At 34.6% G+C, this 19,888-nt stretch overlaps 2 protein-coding genes across 17 annotated transcripts in view; one reads left to right on the forward strand and one right to left on the reverse strand.

The window, feature by feature from the left end:
• VRK2 (VRK serine/threonine kinase 2) overlaps nucleotides 1-19,888 on the forward strand; it is a 93,945-nt gene that overhangs the window by 68,962 nt on the left and 5,095 nt on the right. For 4 of the 5 annotated variants that reach the window (XM_036435382.2, XM_036435384.2, XM_036435387.2 and 1 more), the window contains one exon: nucleotides 1,576-1,727. The exons of the other annotated variant lie outside the window; for it this stretch is intronic. In XM_036435382.2, coding sequence (XP_036291275.1) covers nucleotides 1,576-1,625 — 50 coding nt within the window. In that variant the 3' untranslated portion in view covers nucleotides 1,626-1,727. Of the gene's footprint in view, nucleotides 1-1,575; nucleotides 1,728-19,888 lie in introns of those variants that run through there. 5 annotated transcript variants of the gene reach the window in all.
• The window catches only part of FANCL (FA complementation group L), a 52,977-nt gene that overhangs the window by 3,718 nt on the left and 29,371 nt on the right, over nucleotides 1-19,888 (reverse strand). For 8 of the 12 annotated variants that reach the window (XR_006741423.1, XM_036435393.2, XM_036435391.2 and 5 more), the window contains one exon: nucleotides 1,985-2,135. Coding sequence is in view for 8 of the 12 variants with exons in the window: in XM_036435393.2 (XP_036291286.1) it covers nucleotides 1,985-2,135 (151 nt within the window). In the remaining 4 variants the exon portion in view is untranslated. The remainder of the gene's footprint in view (nucleotides 1-1,984; nucleotides 2,136-19,888) is intronic. The other 4 variants (XR_006741424.1, XR_004987454.2, XR_004987455.2 and 1 more) reach the window with 1 other exon arrangement.

Below are 19,888 nucleotides of genomic sequence, written 5' to 3' on the forward strand. Positions count from 1 at the left end.
AAGATATTAAAAGTTTTTACAAAAAAATCAAGGAGCATCTGGCTGGGTGCTTATTTCATTGTATATATAAGAAAACAGTAACCAAATGCTTTATAAATTTTTCATAAAAGTAAATATATCACTATATTATAATTTCATTAAAAGCTATAAATTTTGAAATTATAATTGGCTAAAGATTTGGGGACCCTAAGTTTCAAAAAACAGTCAAACCATAAGTTAATATAATTAATTTAGATCAGAATCTTGGTTAGCATTCTAATAAAGTGTAAATACAAGGTTCTATGGAATGTTGTTTTTTTTTAAATTCATAAATCAAATATGTAAGAAATACCTAAATTACTTCTCATGACTTTCTTGGAAATAATAGAACTATGGTCAGAATTATAGACTGAAAGTACAACAAATGGTAAAAAAAATAAACATGCTTAAGATTTGAGTTTTATGAAGGTTTATAAGAATTCTTTTGCTCCATGTGAAGTTTCCTCCTGTAAGTTAAATGGTTCAATTCCTATTAAATTTGAAAGTGTTCATTTAGTAAAAACAGCAACTAATCTTGCTTGCAGAATCTATTAAAAAGCTATTTCTACTTAGTACCAGACCTTTTTTTTTTTTTTAAATCAATTTTAACTACACAAGAGTACTGTACAAATTTCATATATTTTACTATTCTTGAAGGTACACAGTATAATTGTTTTAAGGACAATTTGAATTTCATTTTAATGATAAAAATGTCTTGATAAATTCTATACTCTATAGTGTATAAGCCTTTGGCTAACTGGGTAACAACACCCTTTGTAGAGCTGTTGTACAATTATACTTTCCTCTTCTCCTAACAATGTAAGTACAATTATTACATATCTGGCAATAACATAACCAAAGAAAATAAATTTGGTTTTCTCATTCAATGAGAAAAATAAAAATACAAAAAGTTAATTCATAATCTCATTTGCTAATGCATTCTTTACCATGAACACAAATTCTATTTTAGCCTTTGAATCCAGAAAATACTTTCCTTTAACAGTGGTTATTAACAATGGCTATATTAAGTAACCTTTTAATTAATTTGTTGAAAACTTGGTCTTAAAAAGGTAAATCAATGTCTACCTTTTAGGTCTTTTTTTTTAACAAACTGGGTAACAATACTCTTTATAGTATGCCTGGGTAAAAACTCTAAAAATTGCTCAGTAATTGGGATATGATCCACATCAGAATTTTAAGATATCATTCGGAATATATGATTTGTAACAATGTATTTATTTGAGCTAGGAAAAGAGGGAGGAAAGATCTGAATAGGTATCTTCTAACCAACTACAGTATTTAGTGTGATCTCAAACGGAGTTTAAAATATCTAAAATCTTGAAAGGCAGACCTTGAAAATGGTTTGCTTGCTCATAATTAAAATATATAAAACAATAATTTTATAGTAAAGGGAATATGGTGATATTTAAAGGATGATATTTACATTTATTTCATATATTATGAAAATATTTCAAATATATTCAATTATTATTTTGTGCTTTTTGTTTACTCTTCAAAGGCCTGTGAGTTATTTTATTCTCTTCTATATTTTTTCAGAAAATATTCCCAGATTTGTTCACACACATCTTCTCTTGTTTCATGGATGAAGACTTCATTATTTCTAACATAGTTCTTTTTCCTAATGTAATGTAAGGTTTGAAAAGCCTGCTCCAGTATTTCTGTGCTAATTAAAAGCTAATTTAACACCATCTCTGAATGCTGCTTCCATTGGATCATCACCTTCTATAATGAAACACCTCAGTACTTGCCCTTTTCCCCTGGAATATTTACATTTAAATACATAGTACTAAAAAAAAGCTCATCCCAGAAAGTTTTAATAGTTTACTTCATGCAGCAAAGTCTCACCTAAGAGTCCAATGTCATCTTTAGATACATTTTCCTAAGTAACACAAAATATAATCAAACACGTTAAAAAGAAAAAAAATTCATTAATCTTTTTCCCCACCTACTACAATTCTGCGTGCTGTTGCACTCCGTGTAGGTTTTTCTGGATCAAGAACCCAAGTCTTCTCATCGATTTCATCCATAACATCCCAGAATGACTTTAGTGATTCCAAAGCTGCCAAAAACTGACTGTGAATGCTTACTATGGAGCTCTGTAAAAAGATAGATGAACGCTGAATAAGTTGTATGGCACATACCATCTTTCACTTTTATTTTAAAATTCAAATTTAGAATTTTAACTGGTTTATTTCAGCTAAAAATAGACTCTTGTAAACTAGAGTCAACTGGCTCTACTTCACACCTCTTCACCTCCATCAGTATTAACAGAATTCCTTTATACAATTCTCAAGAAGACTGGCTTTTTAATGTCATTTTTAAAATTTTTTCATTTATTTGTATGATGAATTTTGTATTATATATTGTATATGACATAGTAACTACTAATACAAGATATATATATACAACTACTAAAGTATATATATTTTGGGCAGTATTAAACAATTTTATAATGAAAATATTTCCATTTTTGCTATCATTGTCAAGTTAAATGCAGTACTATTAGCAACTTAAATTATTTTTAAACATTATGGATGAATAACTTTTCAGACTTACAGTATATATAGAAAAGCTTATAGAAACTAGAGCTTAATGTCTGAGAAGAACATTTCACAATACTGAAGGTAGAATATCTGTTCTCTTCTGGTATACTACACTTACCTACAAGTTTAAATGTCAGAATCCAGAAATCAGAAAACTAAACTCACAAGTGTGTGTGTGTGTTTTATTATGGGCTATACTTTATTACTTTTTCCCACTGGTTTCACCATAATTTTTGAGATTACAAAAAAAGAAACTTCTAGATCCTTCTAGAAGTCCTTACACCTAGTAAATTTAATAAGTTAACATAGAACCTGATTCTACTTTAACATATTTATCTTGACAACTCTACTACCCAAGCATATATGCCATTAGAATAATTCCCTAGTTCCTGTTTCCATATCCAGACTAGCCATCCTTGACTTTAACTACCTTACTGTAGAGTACTTGATCTAAAATATAAAACTGAACATATCAGTTTCCCACCCAAAACCATTCATATCAACTTTTTAACTGTATTCCCCTCTCTAGCCATATTCCCCTAAAGCCCATTTATACTGTAATTAAGTTGATTGTTCTATCATAAAACAGTTTTGGTGCAGTTCTTATCAAAATATTTTTTTCTTTCTAATACCACTACTTAATGATAGTAAACAAGTTGCAAAAGCTGTTCAATAAATATTTAAACTGAACTACATAACATAAGTAATCATTGATGATTATCCTATTTCTTAAGTTTACCTTTATATACAAGAAGCTTGCAAATTGTGTTTTATTATATTACTGATTAAAACCACAGTTCTTTATCATGGCTTGCAATTATCATTCTTTTTTAGTACGTATACACAGATATGTTTACACAGAGTAAAGGAACACTTTCCATAGATATATTTACAACTACAAGGCTTAGTAACTATCTTCTCTAAATCTTACCCAAATCTATTTAAGCCAGATGGAGAATTCTAGAACTCCTCAGCCATTTCCATATAGATGAACACCATAGGGAAAAATATACTTAACTAATATTTCAACCACTTGATAGGACTATTTTCAAATCTAATACAAAGATTAAAAAATCCATAAGGAGAACACAGCTATAATCTTGATAACAAAGAACTGATCTTAACCAAGACATATTCAAAAACTGGAGCCTTAACACTGCAAATATAAAGATGGTTGTGCACAAATAGCTTCTAAAGTCACTTCCAGCTCTATAAGTTAAGAATTCTAAATATAACTTCAAAAGTCCATAAAGTAGGTCATTCTGTCCACTTAAAAGTATTTTTCAAGATCCTGATTACTATAATGTATTCCCATTTATTTCCAATTGTTTAAAAACAGATTTTAAATTGAACACACATATATATATATATATATATATATATATATATATATATATATACATACATACACACATTAAATGTAAATAATTTGTATGTTTTAATTTACAGCAATCATTTCTTTAATCCAAATAACTATGTATCAGCCCAGCAGGCATGGCTCAGTGGCTGAATATCAACCTATGAACCAAGAGGTCACGGTTTGATTCTCTGTCAGGTTACATGCCCAGGTTGTGGGCTCGATCCTCAGTGTGGGGTGTGCATCATTATTGATCTTTCTCTCTCCCTCTCCCTCTCAGAAATCAATAAAAATATATATTTTTTAAAAAAAGAACTACATATCAGAATCAAAATATTTGTCTTAACCTTAATAATAAAAGGGTAGTATTTAAATTGACCCTAACAGTGGAATGACTGGTAGCTATGACGCCTACTACCAGGGGTCAGACACTCAATGCAGGAGCTGCCCCCTGTTGGTCAGTGTGCTGCCACAGGGGAATGCTACTCGGTCAGAGGCTGGCCAGGATGTCCGTCTAACATAGGAGTGTCGAACTCAATCAGAGAAGGGGCCAAAATCTAAAATCCAGCCTAAATTGCGGGCCGAATGGTTTACTGAACAGTCATAAACTGTCATTGTGATGGAAACGCAGCGGAGTGCAGTGATGACAGCGCGGTGCGGGCCACATTGCAAGGCCTGGCGGGACGGATTTGGCCCGCGGGCCTTGTGTTTGACACATGTGGTCTAACAGCTTAAGAGCTGCCAAAGGGCCCTCGGACTGCCAGAGGGATGTCTGACAGCCAGCTTAGGCCCAGTCCCGGACTGCGAAAGGGCGCAGGCTGGGCTGAGGGACCCCCAGTGCACAGATTTTCATGCACTAGGCCTCTACTATTTTAGAACCTTATTAGAGGCCCAGTACACAAAATTCATGCACAGGTAGAGATCTCTAGGTCTGGTTGGCAATCAAGGCCAGCTGGGGCCTGCCTTCGTTCTGTGCCTCCCCCTGGTGGTCACGTCATAGCTACAGTCAAACTCCTGGTTGGTTGAATTCCTGAGGGGACAATTTCATATTAGCCTTTTATAATATTATATAGAATATATATAAGGAAGAAGTGAAAGATGCATTATAGAACTATTATTTAAAGGGGAAAATGTCAGTCTCCCAAAACTTTTGAGTTTTTGGAATTGGTTTGAAACCATAAATTCCTAATATTGGAAAAACAAAGCAGGTATATAGCTTAAATGTGGTGAAGATCCAAAAATAACACCAAAATATTGCAACTGGTTAGTTTACTAATCAAAAGTAGGTATCATCCTTCCTTTCACACACGCATAGGGCCAGGATTAAAGGAAAGGAAATGGAGGAACCAAGATATCTATGAGATAGAAATAAGCCTGGAGAAAAAAAGAGAACAGAAATTAGTATAAAAAAAAAAAACCAAACACAAAGTGCTTTGTTTCCCAAAGGCAACAAACTATCTCACAGAGAAGAAAAGTATTCCAGAAACCAGGACTATGATGTAGAAGCCTCTCACCCAAGCCTTCCGGTGTGGGAGAGAGGGGATGACAGGATGAAAACAACCTCAACAATATCTTGTCCTTAAAATGTAAAAAAAGAGAGTGATCCTGAGAAAGTTAGAAATTATAAAGCAAGGTGAGAAGAGTACATTCTACATTCTACTCTACTCCAAGAATTTGCAGCAAGGGCCCATGCTGAGGGCATTCCAACCACATCAGGTAAGTTTATATGTGTGTGTGTCTGTCTGCCTTGTGGTGTATAATATCTATATAGGTTGTGACAGAAGAATGGCACAGACTAAATACCAGAAGTTCGAAAACTGCCTCTATAACATTACATTCACAGGGAGCAGAAGATCTAAGTTTAATGGGGGAGCTGTTGCCTGAGATGGAGTCCAATTTCCTGTGTTAAAAGCAAAGGTCAGAAGAATAAAAAGACTATATTAATCCTGAGGAAAATCACTTCTCAGCCTTTTGGCTAAGATCAAGTGTAATCTTGAAGGGAAAAAATAGATATCTTTCCATGATTTGAAAATAGCAAGCATAAAGATATTAAGAGATCAATCTAATTTAGAATCACCTAAGGCACTTACCGTATTTTCCGGCGTATAAGACAACCCCCTAATTTTACAGTTAAAACATAGGTTTAGGCCTATATTTGCTGTATAAGACTATCCCCCACTTCAAAGAAAAGACTTACTTTGCCGTCAAGATCTGCAGGTAATTTTTGTGCAATTTTGGTCTTTTGCCCCCGATTTTTGGTTGACTTTTTTTCGTTTCAAAGGTCGTTAATGAAATTCTCTGCACTGAAATCAGAGTATCTGGACAGTTCTGTATATGGGCTTCTCAGTGAAATATCTGTATCTGGAGCCCCTACATTGATTCCAATAAACTTCTGAACAAAACTGGAAAGATTTCTGAACAGTCTTGTTCAGTATGATAGATCTGGCATTTAAACCTTGAGATCATGAACCATTAGAAAGTCTGTTCAAAAGTCACCAAACCGGAGATCCAAGATGGCTGCGCCCAGGTGAACACCTAGCCGCAGCCGCACACAACAATTTCAATAAAATACAACTAAAATATAAAACGGACATTGCCCAGAACTACAGGAAGGTTGACTGACTGGAAATTCTACAGTGAGAAGCAAGGAGAAAACCAGAAGGAGGTGCGGAGGAGCTGGAAAAGCCAAGGTACGGAGACGCGGAGACGCGGCGCGCAGAGAGGACAGAGCCGGAGAGGAGGGAGGCCGAGTGCCTGGCGGGCGTTCCCTAGCGGAAAGGAGATAAAACTCCGACTGTGCTGGGCCCCCAACTGCTCTGATCCCCAGTTTTAAGCCAGACCCCGGGGACTCAGGCTCAGCCATAGGGAGCCGGGCTGTAAGGCGGAACCCCGGGGAAGTGGCGAAAGGAGGTCCCAGCGGTGCGCACACTGCGCGCAGAGAAGGGACATTCGGCTGTGCCGCGGGATTGCCCTGACGGGAAGGAGACTGGGGCTCCAGACTGCTCTGAACGCCACCTCCAACTCCACTTCCAACTGAACTGAACCCCAATACCGGGCTCATTGTGGGAGAGCATAGACTGTTTGACAGCAGGCGAAAATCGAGGGCACCTTTCTCTCAGAGGCGCCGGCAGCGAGCTCTGACGGACCCGCATAGGGCGGGGCTGACGGAAGCCAAAGCTGCAGGCTCCACCCTGAAACCCCGTCCCATCTGTAACTGGGAAATGCGACAACAAAATAGATCACAAACGAAAGAAATGGAGGACAAAAAGCGTCTGGATATAGAGTTCAAATCTACGCTTATAAGGTTTTTCAAGAATTTCCTAGAAAAGATGGATAAGGCCTATGAGGATATGAAAAGAGATCAACTAGAATTAATAAGGGATCAACAAGACATAAAGAATACATTGTCTGAAATAAAAAATATTTTACAGAGTCCTAAAAACAGAAGGGAAGATCACAAGAATCAAGTCAAAGATTTGGAACATAAAGAGCCAGAAGACACTCCTCCACAGAAGCTAGAAGGCAAGAGAATCCAGAAAATTGAAGATAATGTAAGAAACCTCTGGGACAACTTCAAGCGAACCAACATCAGAATTATTGGGGTCCCAGAAGATGAGAGAGAGCAAGATATCGAAAACATACTGAAAGAAATAGTGACAGAAAACTTCCCCCACCTGGGGAAAGAATTAGACTTACAAGTCCAGGAAGCGCATAGAACTCCAAACAAAAGGAATCCAAAGAGGACCACACCGAGACACATCATTATTAAAATTCCAAGAGCAAAAGACAAAGAGAGAATATTAAAAGAAGCAAGAGCAAAGAAGGTAGTAATCTATAAAGGAGCACCTATACGATTGTCAGCTGACTTCTCAACAGAAACCATGCAGGCCAGAAGGGAATGGCAAGAAATATTCAAGGTGATGAATAGCAAGAACCTACAGCCAAAAATAATCTACCCAGCAAAGCTATCACTCAGAATCGAAGGCCAGATAAAGAGCTTCACTAATAAAAAAAAGCTAAAGGAGTTCATCACCGCCAAACCAGATTTATATGAATTGCTGAAGGGGGTTCTTTCAGAAGAGAAAGTAAACAAAGATAAAAATTATGAACAACAAATACGTAACTATCAACAAGTGAATCTAAAAACCAAGGAAATTAAAAAAATCTGATGAACAATATTAACTATTGAATATAATAGAATCAGAGGTATGGAAGGGGAGTGAACTGACAATTCTTGGGGAAAAGGGGAGAGGGGGGCGTGGGAAGAGACTGAACATAAACTGTGCACATATGGATGAGGACAATGGGGAGAGGGGAAAGGGCAGAGGGTGGGGTGGGAACCTGGTGGAGGAGAGCAATGGTGGGGGGGGGGAAAGGAACATTTGTAATAATATGAACAATAAAAACTTATAAAAAAATAAAATAAAATAAAAATAAAAATAAAATAAAATAAAAAAAAATAAAAATAAAAAAAGTCACCAAACCATGACCTTACAAAAACACTAACAGGCTTATTGTTTTTCCTGCCCAGTTTTATAATGCTGAAGCACGGTCTATTTTGGCAATGCTTGCCAATCTTTATGTTGGAAGGCATGTATGAGTCAAGAACCTCAATATTGAAGCAAGGAAACATTGGGTTGATTATTCTTATTCATGTTTAACACATAAAATTAAACCATCAGAAGACGTGGATGTATCATTATTCAAAAACCTTAAAAGGGGTCACATTTTCTTATGAAGTACCTAGCTATAAATATTGTAAATAGGGAGGTGGATGAAGTAGTTCTCATTAGTTCCATGGCTAGTGACTGTACTTTTTGTGAAATAAATCAGTGGTCTGGTTTCCACGCTGTCAGTACCCACTGATGAATTTTTGTATGCTTAAGTCTAAACTCTTCAAAAACAAACATTATTTGTTACATTCTATTAATATAAAGAAGGTAGGTATAAAAACACTATGTACAGTGCAAACTAAGTGGGATTAGTCCTTTCTATTCTTATTGTTTTTATTTTTTTAGACTACTCTAGCTCCTTTATATTTAAATAAGAATTCTAGAATCATTTCAGTTTCTAAAAAAATTCTAGAATCATTTCAGTTTCTAAAAAAAAAAAAAAAAAACCTGTTGGGATTTTGACTGTGATTGCATTATATCTATACATCAATTTGGACAGAACTGACAACAGTATTGAGTCTTTTAACTCATAAATATGCAGCATATCCCTGTTTATTTCTGACTTTAGGCAAAAAAATAGTGCAGACACTCTATCAAAAAAGATGTGTGGATGTCATGAAGATTTGCTCAACATCAACATTAAGGAAATACAAGTTAAAATCACAATGAGCTACCACTAAGCAACTTTTAATTAGAATGGCTAAAATAAAAAAGACTGGTCATAACAACTACCAGCAAGGATTAGAGAATCAGAAATCTATGACACTATGGTTGGAAATGTGAAATGTCAAAACCACTTTGGAAAAACTGTTTAGCAGTTTCTTAGAAAGTTAAACATATTGTACATTTCCTATATGATCTAGCCATTCTACTCATTTGCTGAAGAGAAATGAAAGCATATGACTCATACAATAATATACACATACTGTACATAGCAGTTTATTTGTAATGGCCAAATCTTGAAAACAACTGTATGTTTCAGCAGGTAAATGGACAATATGTGATATCATGCAATGGAGTACTACTACTTAGTATAAAAATAAACTATTCTTACATACTACAACATAGATAAATCTCTAATTGTGCTGAGAAAAAAAGCAACAACCCTGAAATAGAGTTATATAACATTGTAAAAAGCAGATCAGTAATTGCCTAGGGAACAAAGGGAGAGATGGGTGAAATTAAAAAGGGAAAGGAGGAAACTTGGGTGTAATTGAAATGTTTATTACCTTGATTATAGGGATGATTTCACAGAGGTAAACATTTGCTAAACTCACCAAATTATTTATACTTTAAATATGTTCAGTTTATTGTATATCAATTATACCACAACAGAGCTGTTTAAAAAACTCATTCTGATTTCTGGACACTAATGGATCTAAATACCAATACCTTCTTTATAGCAGACTTCTCAACAATTAGCTTAAAAAAACCTTAGAAAATTAAAACATTTCTAACAGCACAAACAAAGGCAGGAGAGCAACTGTTCATAAACCCACCACTTAGAGAGTGAAATTTTATCACTTTCATATGTATATATAGATCTATACAAATGTGTATATTGAAGGAGGGAGAAAAGATATATATGGGAACTAAGATGTTAGCTATTCCCCCATAACTGTTATTAAATTATGCTAAACTAGGAAAGCACTTAAGCAGAAAAGTGTGAACACTGCCAATCTCAAAATGTAACGCTTATTATCTTTAAAAGCATTTTGTTACTTTTATAATACCTGAAGTGATATAATAATGTCAGTCACTTAACCAGATCTTAGAGTATAATATCTTCATCTTAAGTACTATTATTTCCAGTATTTTAATAATTTTCTCACAGTCCCGAAATGTGATCTTTTGTGCTCTGATGACACTTAAATTAATAGCATAATTTTCTGGTACTTGCAACAGATGCTTTCCATTCTGATTTTTTTATACTTTCCTATAAGTACTTGAAGATAAATCCTCTAATAATAATTTTTGTCTTTATCTCTGAGGGATTTAAAAGGCTTCAATAGAATAAGGAAATATCAAGAGATTAAACTTTTTCAGAAATTTAATTTTAATATTAATTGCAATATTTCCAATCAGATATCATTAAAGAGATGATAACTCTCTTAACTATTCAGTTCATTTGATCTTATTTGCAAGCTTCATTGATGTTCTCAACCCTTTTTTAGGTACTACTATAACTAAATCTATTTAATGAGATGCTATTATTCTGTCAAGCAATCCATACAGAATATTTCATCTCTTTATATACAATAGTTAAGTTTATTTAAATTATAGCTGATCACTTACGATTTAAAAGACTTGCCACTATTTTTAAGTCATGTGAGATAGGTATCTGCCCACAAGGTCAAAAGGAACATATTCACTTTGTGTGCAGCCATTATAGAATGTTCAAAAAAAGATGTAAGCATTTTCTATTTGGCCCATAGCTATCCTATATTGTAGATCATTACAAATAATTATTATTATAAAATGAGGCCAATTAGAAGGATATTCTAAGTAGATGTTGAGCAGGAAGCACCAGGAATATCTCTATCCAACTACACAATTACACTAACAGAATCAATCTGATGTACCTATTTTAAAACTCTGGAGTCTATTGGAGGGCTGTATCTCTGGTTAATTTCAGTTCTTAGACTGGCAGGAGGCACCCATCACCCAAGTCCCAGACCCGTGATAGACAGTCCTGCACAATTCCAGGAGCAGTTTGCACACCGCTTGCTAGAGCCAAGATGGGCAAAAAGGACCTTGTATTTCAAACATCAGTGATCTGTGCTCTGATCACTAATTGCTACTTCTGATCTCAGAAGGGTAGACAGATTGTTGGCCATCATTGATGCACCTCTCCCCATTGTTGCAAGCCTCTCCCCCCTACCTGAAGTGACTTTTGGGGTATTTAAATAGCCAATCCCCTTTTAACTTATCTTTTCATTGCCCTCTTTTTTCTCTTTTTGGGAGGCAAACAGAGTAGAATATTAAAAAGCAACTGTATAAACAGGGAAAATCTGGAAGTCACTATGTGTGCCCAGGGAAAGGTTCAGCTCAGAAAGGACCAGAGAAGCCTGTAAGTTTAAACCTCAGGTTGATCTTTGGCACAAAGACAGCAAACAATGATAAAATAAATAACAAAAGCAGGGGATTTTGTTCTTTCTGCTCTGAGGAAAGAGGTGAACCTGATTTCTAGAGTTACTACATTATTAGATTAAAATTTCCAGATTTCAACAAAAACAAAAAAAAATCAAAAGGCATAAAAAGAAACAGGAAAGTATGGCCCTGATTCCCAGGGGGAAAAAATTTAACAGAAACTGTCCCTAAAAAAGGACTTCATAGTAAATCTAACAGAGAATTTAGGACAACTGTCTTAAGTATGCTTAAAAAAGTAAAGATGTGGGAAATGTCAGGAAAATGATGTATGAACAAAATGGAAATACCAATAAAGAGAAAGCAAGCCTAAAAGAAAGCCAAAAAGTTACAACAATGGAACTGAAAACTTCACTAACAATATTCAAAGGCAGATCTGAGAAGGCAAAAGAAAGAATTTGCAAGCTTGGATATAGGGCAATGGGAAATACCAAATCTGAGGAACAGAAAGAAAAAAGATTGAAAAATGTGAACAAAGCCTAAGGAGCCAGTGGAATCCTGTCAAGAGGACTAATACATGCATTGTGGGGTCCCAGAAGAACAAAAGTGGCAGAAAGGATATTTGAAGAAAAAAGATGATGGAGAAAAAATGCACAAATTTGATGAAATACATGAATATAAACATCTAAGATGTGAAGTTAAATCATATAATTTTTAAAAATCAAGCCAATTAAAAAAACTAGCTTAGCTTTTGTTCCATTTAGGTCACACTGAAAAAAAGGTGCTACCCTTGACAAAAAAAAAAAAAAAAAAAAGTTGGTTATACCTAATTTTTCATGACTCACACTAAAAACAACAAAATAGGAAAATAAATGGTCACAAAAATCTTTACTTCAGTTATGGTCAAGACTACAAGAGAATACCAGCATGCTGCTGGCTGCCATCCCAAAAAGTAGTTCACCTGCTCACAATGCACACATCTAAATCTTCTACAAAACTCAACTAACTTTGATAATCCCAGAAATCAACTGAAATTATAATAGTCATACCAACTGCCTACTAAACACATTTAACTAAACACATATACCGTAGGCATATCAAAATAATCAAATTCCAGACTCAACTTGTCTCTACACCCTTTCTTCCTGCACTCTCTGTCTCACTCAGTAGTACTGGCAGCTAACCCAGTCACCCATACCAGCAGCATTGGGAGCAATCCTTGAGACCTCATGCCCAATCAATCATCCAGTTATATCAATATAACATGTGAAATTTTCTCACTCTCCTTTTCTCTTACCTGGCAACCATTAACCTAGAACAAACACTACTTCCTACATGGAGATACATAGCCTCTATCACCTTCCTTCACTATAGTCTTCACCTACTCACTTAGAACTCTCCTCTATGCTAACAGAGTGACCTATTAAAAAACAAACAAACAAAAACACGCACAAAAACACACAGGCATGTTTTGTTGAAATCTAATCCAGAGAGGTGTTTTGAGAGGAGAAAAGGGAGTTGGGTAGTGGGTGGGGAGGCCATACTAAAAAGTTATAATACATCTTGGCATCTTAAGAAATCTCAGAAGTCCTAAATCAAGAAATAACAGAATCTAAATCTATAATTTCATGAATTTATTAAATCATAGAGTCCTTTCTTCACCTTAGCCCTATTTAAAAAATATATAAACTTTCATTGATTTCAGAGAGGAAGGAAGAGGAGAGGAAGATAGAAACATCAATGATGAGAATCACCAATCAGCTGCCTCCTGCACGCCCCTCACTGGGGCTCGAGCCCGCAATCTGGGCATGTCCCCTTGACCAGAATCAAACCTGGGACCCCCAGTCCACAGGCTGACTATCTACTGAGCCAAACTGCCCAGGGCACCTTATCCCTATTAGAAGCCCAAATCAAACCAAACAGAAAAACACTTTGAGAAATACTATTATAAAACAAGATTCTGACCCTGTTACACTTCCATATAACCCAAAGGCTTTGAGGATAAAGCCCAAGCTCATGAGAATTAGTATAGCAGAGCTGGCTTAACTCTAGCAAAAGTTCCAGTCCACAGAGTACCAAGTGAGGTATAATTCATGCATTATCTCTTACAATTGCATGCCTTTGTTCTTTGACTAACACAGTTCTCTCCTGAAGTACCATCTCTCCTCCCAACCCAAATGTCTCATTCCTTAAGACTCACTGAGCTTAAGTAATAACTTATTGGAAAACTTGCTTGACCACATCAGGCTAGATTATATGCCTCTTTTTCATCTTATCAAAACAACTCACCATATTGCTCAACATATTTAACTGAAATTATCTTTTTAAATGCCTCTCTCCTTATCAGATTGAGGTTTACTCCTAAAAACCTAACTTAGGGTTTTGGAAGCCTGTCTAATTCACTGTAATATCCTTAGGATCCTGCTCAGTGCTCCCTATATAGTAGATAAAAAATGTCTGCTGCATTTAAATTGTTTCCTTCTGCAAACTATTGCTTCTTGCTTTTCTGTTTGTATACTTTAAAAGTTAACTATTAAGAGAAGATTTGACCATGACAGCTATATAATGTTATCCAATAAAGCACTGAAGTAAGGAGATAAAGTCCCTAGCAGACCTTGGTGAGTCAGCTCCCTTACCTAATTTCTAGGGATGTCCAAAGTACCCTGATACCCACGATAACCCCTACCAAATCACACGAGAGGGCAGGAAATAAACCGGAGCATTTATACTTTTGTCCCTTGCCTCTAGTTGAAAATATGAAACTTCATTCATATTTAGCATACTTATTTAAAATTCCGATCCCATGTCTCTTTTCACTAGAGGCCATTGGTGAAAGCTATGAAAAAAATTAATGTGTTCATCATAATTTAAATAAAGTAAAAACTACACATGTAGGGCTATATAAAAAGAGGGTTAAAGCTACTAGGTAAGGAAGATAAGTGGATTAAATATAAACATCTAATTTCACTCTCTCCCAACACTCACTATTACTAAAACTATGTTGTTGCTTTTTTCCTTTCCAATTGATTGATCAATTGACTGACAGATAAAATTAGATCATGAACTAATTTGGCTTATTTTAAGAATGGAAGATTGGTTTAACATTAGGAAATCAAACTACATAATTTATCCTATTAGGAGATTAAAGAAGAAAAATAATTTTATTACCTTAATATAGAGAATGTGTTTGATAAAATTCAACTTTCATTTATAACACTTAGCAAACTAGAAATAGAATAAAAATAAAATCTGTAAATTATTAATAAAGAATTTAAGTACAAGAAATATATAGCAAAATATAACTATGATATCAAAAACCTAAATAAATGCAGAGATAACTAGTTCCTAGACTGTGAACATATCAGTTCTTAATTTGGTGGATAAGTGAAAACCCAATTGTAACTAAAAGCTTAAATGATTCTAAGAATTATCTGGAAAAATAAATTCCTAGAATTACTAATGTTTGAAAAACATATATTTTGGTAAATGATGAGTACAATTTCAAAACTATTCTTTCTCATAATTGAAGGGTACTTTTAAATTAATGATACGTTATTAAAAAAAAAGGCAATTAATAGGTCATTGAATCTATTAGGTCACTTCGCTACTTTTTCTACCATATCATATAATCTCAATAATGAATTAAATTTATTTGTTTTGATCGCTGAATGCCTTTTTACCCATTTCATTGTAGCAACAATCAGATTACCAGGAAGACAAAAGCATATTTAATTAAACCAACTTAAGAGTGAACAAAAATCCAGTACTATGAGTTATCTAACAAACACAGCAAAGAGAAAAAGGGTAAGAAAGATAATCCATTAGGTCAGAAAAGGAGTACTTCCACAGAATTCTTACAGTGGATAGTGAGGTTTTTTTTCCCCCCTTCTGACATTCTTTTTGTTTTAAATCAAATTTATTTTTCTTAACATCTCTGTGAAAGAGTAAAAGTTCATTATTCCACATATATATGAACTAAGATAAAGGGCAGTCATGTGACTTGTTTGAAATTATACAATTAAATCAATGGCTGAACTGTAAACAGAACCCAGGATATCCAACTGCTAGTCTGCTGCTCTAACTAATGGATCATGCTCCCTGCTATGTAATAAGACTGTTTCCTTTAATTACAAATTCTTCATTCTCCACCAGATTATCAGCCAGAGGCTTTATCATTAGTTTTGCTCTTCTTGCATTCATGGCATTATTCCAAAAAATCTGAGATATTCATGTTAAAAATATAAAGACCACTGCTTACTGTATAATACCAAATCTGAAAATTCCAACCACCCTGGCAAGAATACTTCGCCAAGCCTGCCCTGAATGGCACAAGTATAGATAGAACTTCAATTTTAACATCCATTTTGGGTTGGTCAGCAACCTAGAGAAAATCATTTAAAAAAAAAATAGAATCATTGATATCAATGCACTTAAAATCTTACATTAGGGAATTCTATAGTCTCATTATATGATCTGTATGTAAAAGTACAAAAGATAGCAGACTGTTAAAGACACATTTCGGAGTATTCGTCATGTTGGGAAGTAGGATAAGGTTAAAATCATGACATGTTCTTACGTTCTATACTGAAATCTATTTTAAAAATATAATGGAGTAAACAAAGTAGCTATCTGAAAAGAGGTGTGCAGTCACTTGTCTTTGAGAAGCACTTTGTGCTTCTTTGGCACATAGCACAGCAGCAGTGGTAGCAGCAGCCTTGCCCTTGGTGCTGATTTCTTACTTCTCTAAATGTCTCCTCTGAGCCAGAATACACTGGCTGTTGCTGATCATGCTGTGAGACACCTGCACTGGCTACTAGGCTTGTCATGACGCACAAAACCCTACCATCTTCAGCTTGACATTGTGCAAGTTATAATTATTCATCCAAATGAATATGTCAGAGCAGCAGCAGCAGACCTCTCATCAGAGCAAGAGAAAAATACATCAAAACATTATCAACCCAGCAGGAAGACAGGGACCATAAGGAAAATTACCCATTTTTAATATGGATGCCACAAAGCCATGTCTATTATTTTACAAAAAGAAAGGAAAATAAAGATCTTCCAAGTTTAAAGTCCAGAAACACTGAATCCAACGGGGAAAAAAATGTACAAAAGCAAAAAAGGAATGTTTGTTTGTTTTTTAAAATCAATAATCTGGAGCCTACTAACAGTCTCTTAAATGTTTGCTATTAGACTACAATAGTAGCATTTATTTTGGTTGAGAACCACAACTGTTTAAAACTTGTTTTTAAAAAAAATAATTCTCACAAGGAGAATCATTTCCAAGTCAATGAAAAAAAGTCAAAAACAGCAAACAAGTCTAATATGGCTTCTTACTTTCAAAACACATCACCAACACTCTTCTCATACCTAAAAGACTCAAGAGTTCATTCCCGTGGTGACATCACCAAAATACTTACGATGTACAACTATTGTAGATTTTCAAAGAATAGATAGATATATTTTGAAAATGTTCTAAAGTCTAATGGCATGCAAAAATGAAAAATTGAAATCACTTCCCAATCTCCACAAATGAAGACGCCACATCCAAATGAGCATCTATAGAATAACCAAGTGTAAATAGATTCCTACCTCAGACTTAAATAGTAAATAAATATGAAAAATACTTAATTAAATATGAAAAATGTATAACTTTTAGAACAATCTATAGAATATATTTTCAGAACAACATATGCAAGATTTTTCAATTCAAGACCAAAAAAGTACAAATCACAAGGAAGAAATTGTTAAACTTCAGATTGACAAAACATATAATAAACAAAGTTAAAAGACATCCTTCAGGGAGAAGATACTAAAATTTCAAAATAATCAACAAGAATCAGTATCCAGAATATATAAGGAATGCTTATAATAAAAAAAAAATTAAATAGACTCAGGTTATAAAAACGGTAATAATGATTTATCATTCCTAATAAGAATTAAGGTCAGAATAAAATCAGACTAAGATTTGGAAGGTCTTTGAAAATGTAGGAATTATTATGCATTACTGGGCAGGAGTATAAACTTATATAACCAATTTGGGTAGGCAACTAGCAGCATGTAGTAATCCCGGAGAGGCACAGTTCCCTACAACCCTGCATTTTCACTACTAGGTAAAAGCAGCACTAAAAGTCTCACATGTGTGCAAAGAAACATGTTAGGATGTCACTGCAGCAAAAAATTTAGTGAGAAATTGCAAACAACCTTATCAGCTGGGCAACAGATAAATTAACTGGTAGATTCATATAATGGAATGATATAAAGCATTTAAAATAAATGTGCCACACATGCATGGGTCATTGGTAAACCATTGTAAAAACCATTGTAAAAAATCAGACTGCAAATGTGATAGAAAATGGCATAAACAAATGTAGCAAAAATATGCATAGATAGCATTCACATCATTTCAGGGAAGTGGTTACCTCTCAAAAGGAAGAGAGGAAAAGGAAGAGGAAAGGAGGAAGGAAAAGGAGGGGTAAATCTTAGTTGTTCCAAAAACATTTTATTCCTAAGAGAGGACAGAAACAGGGAGAGATATTTCTGTAGTGAATGTGACAAAATATTAACATCTGTCAAAACTGAGTTGTGGATAATAAGGTATCCAAATTTCTTTCTGTACTTTGCTACGGATTTTAGTATATTCTGTAACTTAAAATTTAATTTGTGACATTCCAATTACTACTAATTAATTCTATTTTCTTGGAGCTAATACAAAACAGAACATTTGTATGACCCAGTTAAATCTAAATTTTGAATTTAAATTAGTATTATAAACACTTCATACTTAATATCTAAGGCACTTGAACTAATGTTAAGATATAAAATTTTTTAAAAATTTCTTCAAAGATTTTTTTAGTCTAGTCTAGTCACACATTAATGTTGTTAAAAGGCAAAACAAAGTAAGTGCATTTTTCTGTGGAGATGCAAACTTTTTTCACAGAATAAAATCTGCGGAAAACCTGTATAGTTATCTACATTTAAAAAAAAAAATGAAGAAACATCAAAAACATATTCTTCAAATTTGGGTTTTGATAAATACTGAAGTAAAATTTACAGATAGCATATCTGGAAAGAGTAATGCAATCTGGGTATAATGTTATTGCACTGTCTCATATTAAAAAAAGATAAAGCCTGGCTGGTGTTGCTCAGTGGTTAAATATCAGCCCATGGACCAGGAGGCCATGTTTGGATTCCTGGTCAGGGTGTATGCCCAGGTAACAGGCTCGATCCCCAGTAGAGAGCATGCAGGAGGCAGCCAATAGATGAATCTCTGTCATCACTGATATTTCTATCTCTTTTATCCTCTCCCTTCCTCTCTGAAATGAATAAAAACATATTTTTAAAAATTAACAAAGATAAAGCTTACAGAGCCAAATAAACAATGTATATTAAAAAAAGCAAAGCTATACAATTCATATCTTTTTTTTTTAAGTCAACACACTATTTTCTATCCTATATAATAGAAGCCTAATATGCTAATGATATGCTAAGGATGCGCACTGACCATTAGAGGTCAGTCAACCAGTCAACTAGTCTCTATGATGTGCACTGACCACCAGGAGGCAGACCCTCCAACCCATAAGTTAGCTTATTGTTGGGGTCCGGTAGATCGATAGGGATTGAGGGAGGCAGGCCAGATATGCCCTGGAGCCCTCCTGTGATTCCTCCCTGGCTGGCCAACCTCTTGCATCCCTCCCCAGCCCCAATCATGCACCACGGGGTCCCTTGGCCTGGCCTGTGCACTCTTGTAATTCAGGACCTCTTGGGGAATATCAGAGAGCCAGTTTTGGCTCAATGCCATGGGCCAGGCAGAGGGACCTCACTGGTGCATGAATTCTTGCACTGGGCCTCTACTATAATTATGATACATAACAGAATACCCAAAGCAAATCACATGGCTTTTCCTTTCCTTTATTTTGCTTTTTTCTCTATTCTAATTGAAAAGAGAAAGCCTTTTTTATGTTTCTAGAGAAAAAAAAAAATGAGAAAAATAATTTTGAATATATTTTTACAAATGTAAAACCTTCATAAAACTATTTAAATGCTGTTAGGTGTTTTTTTTAAAAACAACAACAACAACAAAACACTTCATATACAGGACAATTGCTTTATAGATTTCTAGCATAAATTTTCACTTGAATGTAACAAAATTTCCTAACAAAAAATATTTGTAAAATGTCACTAGGAAT

Source organism: Pipistrellus kuhlii, unplaced genomic scaffold, assembly GCF_014108245.1.
Source record: "Pipistrellus kuhlii isolate mPipKuh1 unplaced genomic scaffold, mPipKuh1.p scaffold_m20_p_13, whole genome shotgun sequence".
NCBI classification, from domain to species: Eukaryota; Metazoa; Chordata; class Mammalia; order Chiroptera; family Vespertilionidae; genus Pipistrellus; species Pipistrellus kuhlii.